The following is a 2,500-nucleotide window of genomic DNA, read 5'->3' as shown; positions in this document are numbered from 1 at the left end:
TCTCTCTCTCTCTCTCTCTCTCTCTCTCTCTCTCTCTCTCTCTCTCTCTCTCTCTCTCTCTCTCTCTCAGGCTCTGCAGGGGGAATTGATAATGAAGACATCTCACTGAAAAGAAAAGGTCTTCGAAGAGAGAATCAGGGAGCATTAAAAAGAAATGGAGACAGATAGAATAAAAAAAAGAGAGAGAGAGAGAGAGAGAGAGAGAGAGAGAGAGAGAGAGAGAGAGAGAGAGAGAGAGAGAGAGAGAGATTTTGAAGAGCTGTAGACACCTGGTCGTGACCCTTTTGGCGATTACGTTTGCATTGAGGGTTGAGTGCAGGTGTGAGACAGGCTGGAAGACACACACACACACACTTAGTACACTCACACATACAGTGTTCTCTCTCTCTCTGTCTCTCTGTCTCTGTCTCTGTCTCTCTCTCTGTCTCTCTCTCTCTCTCTCTCTCGCTCTCTCTCTCTCTCTCTGTCTCTCTCTCTTTCTCCGCAACCACTGGGGCTTGAAAAGGAGATGTTCCTGATGTACAAAAGCCCTCTCTCCACGCTTCAGTTGCCCAGCCGGGCAGTGGCACTCAGTGTATGCTAAAGAGGCTCTGCCGGGACAATGGATATACGGCACCACAAGCGATGCTGAGCGGCAGACAAGAGCGAGAGACGCTGTTACACGCTACATGACATTATGTGGAATTAGTGTGTGGAGCAGAAGGGGAAGAAATGCATTTCTTGTAGGAACATGAAATGTCAATTAAATGCACACATGCTTTTCCTGGAATGTGCGTGTCATGACATTTACAGAGGAAGGATATTGACTGAAGTGGTTTATTATTATATATTTTTTCTAAATGGGGGTGCGAGAGAAATATGTGTGATATTAAGCTACGTACATGTAAATCCTTGCCTTCCATAAATATACAGTCATTTGCAGCGATAACTCTTGAAGTGCAAGTGGCGTTACTGTCAGATGTTATTGATCTTACCAAAGGAAGCAATACTAGAGTGATCACAGACGGGTCCTTGCTGCAGCATTCACGACAGGGAACATCCTTCACACTTATACCGAACATCTCATCAAGTGCGAATATCTGATATCAGCCCGTGTGATATTTTGGGAACGAGGCAGCGGCTGGCGACGTCTACAATTGTAGTATTCCCCCAAGACCGAAATCAAAGAAGTAACTTTTAATTCACACGCTTGCTTCTCTGTGTTCACAGAGCCAGCATTGTGCAGAAGAAGATCATCTACTTCCAGGATGAGGGCTCCCTTACCAAGCGGATGTGTGAGCAAGGTGCAGAATATTAGAATAAAAATACAATACAGTATACAGTAGTAGGAGATGTATGTATACAAATGTCAATGCATGTAAATAAATACAGATTCTCCACAGTAATTAACAACAACTCCACACAAAACAGTATGAGATACTGTATATATAGGAATGTCAATGCATGCAAATAAATACAGTTTCTCAACAGCAATAAACAGCAACTCGACGCAGAACAGACAGTATTTGAGCAGTAATCATCATTAGTTTGTGGAATGTATTTCCTATGACTAACATATGGTGCTCTTTAAGTGCACTTTACTCTTTAAGTTGCCATGTGCAATTAAGCAGGCTGCCACTCTGCATGCGTAGACACTCTTAGCTCTCTCATTTGCATGAATTTAATGATGATGGGAGCAGGTGCCGGTAATGCTCCTGTTGGGGTGTACCGTACCCTGTGTGTGTGTGTGTGTGTGTGTGTGTGTGTGTGTGTGTGTGTGTGTGTGTGTGTGTGTGTGTGTGTGTGTGTGTGTATGTGTGTGTGTGTGTGTGTGTGTGTGTGTGTGTGTGTGTGTGTGTGTGTGTGTGTGTGTGTGTGTGTGTGTGTTATTACATTTGTTTGTGTTTGTACATTTGAGGGAGAGGATTTGTTTGCACTTATGACATATGTGTATGTGACTGAGTGCCTGTGCCTATGAATGTGCATATGTGTGCGTGTGTGTGTGTGTGTGTGTGTGTGTGTGTGTGTCTGTGTGTGTGTGTGTGTGTGTGTGTGTGTGCGTGCGTGCGTGCGTGCGTGCGTGCGTGCGTGCGTGCGTGCGTGCGTGCGTGCGTGTGTGTGCGCGTGTGCGTGTGTGTACTACTATGTATGCATCTGCTGTTCATGTAGTGTTTGCCGTAACCAGGCTTGTGTTTGTGTGTGCAGAGCATGTCCCTGGAGCGAGCTCGGGCCCGGGGGGAAGACCCCAGCAGGAGTGCTGTGCCTGCGGGACAGCCAAGTACCGGCTCACCTTCTTTGGCAACTGGTCCGAGCAGATCCACCCCAAAGACTACCCCAGTAAGTCAATACTGTACGGCTGCTTCAACAAAACAAGTCCGACAGTCGGACAAAGGTGCGTCCGTCTATGCATTGCCGCCCTGTGGACACAGGAGGGAATTACAATTGAGAATGCGTTTCAGACGGACCGACCAACAGACCGACTGACGGACGGACATACCCTCTTATAGAGATGCTAGGACGC

At 46.5% G+C, this 2,500-nt stretch overlaps 1 protein-coding gene across 1 annotated transcript in view; it reads left to right on the top strand.

The window, feature by feature from the left end:
* spon1b (spondin 1b) overlaps positions 1–2,500 on the top strand; it is a 122,674-nt gene that overhangs the window by 16,939 nt on the left and 103,235 nt on the right. Inside the window, exons 4-5 of the mRNA XM_063196817.1 lie at positions 1,210–1,283; positions 2,185–2,316. Of these exons, the coding sequence (XP_063052887.1) occupies positions 1,210–1,283; positions 2,185–2,316 (206 nt within the window). The remainder of the gene's footprint in view (positions 1–1,209; positions 1,284–2,184; positions 2,317–2,500) is intronic.

Source organism: Engraulis encrasicolus, chromosome 4 (genome assembly GCF_034702125.1).
Source record: "Engraulis encrasicolus isolate BLACKSEA-1 chromosome 4, IST_EnEncr_1.0, whole genome shotgun sequence".
NCBI lineage: Eukaryota > Metazoa > Chordata > Actinopteri > Clupeiformes > Engraulidae > Engraulis > Engraulis encrasicolus.
Note: the sequence above shows the minus strand (reverse complement) of the source record. Positions and strands in the feature narration are given on the sequence as shown.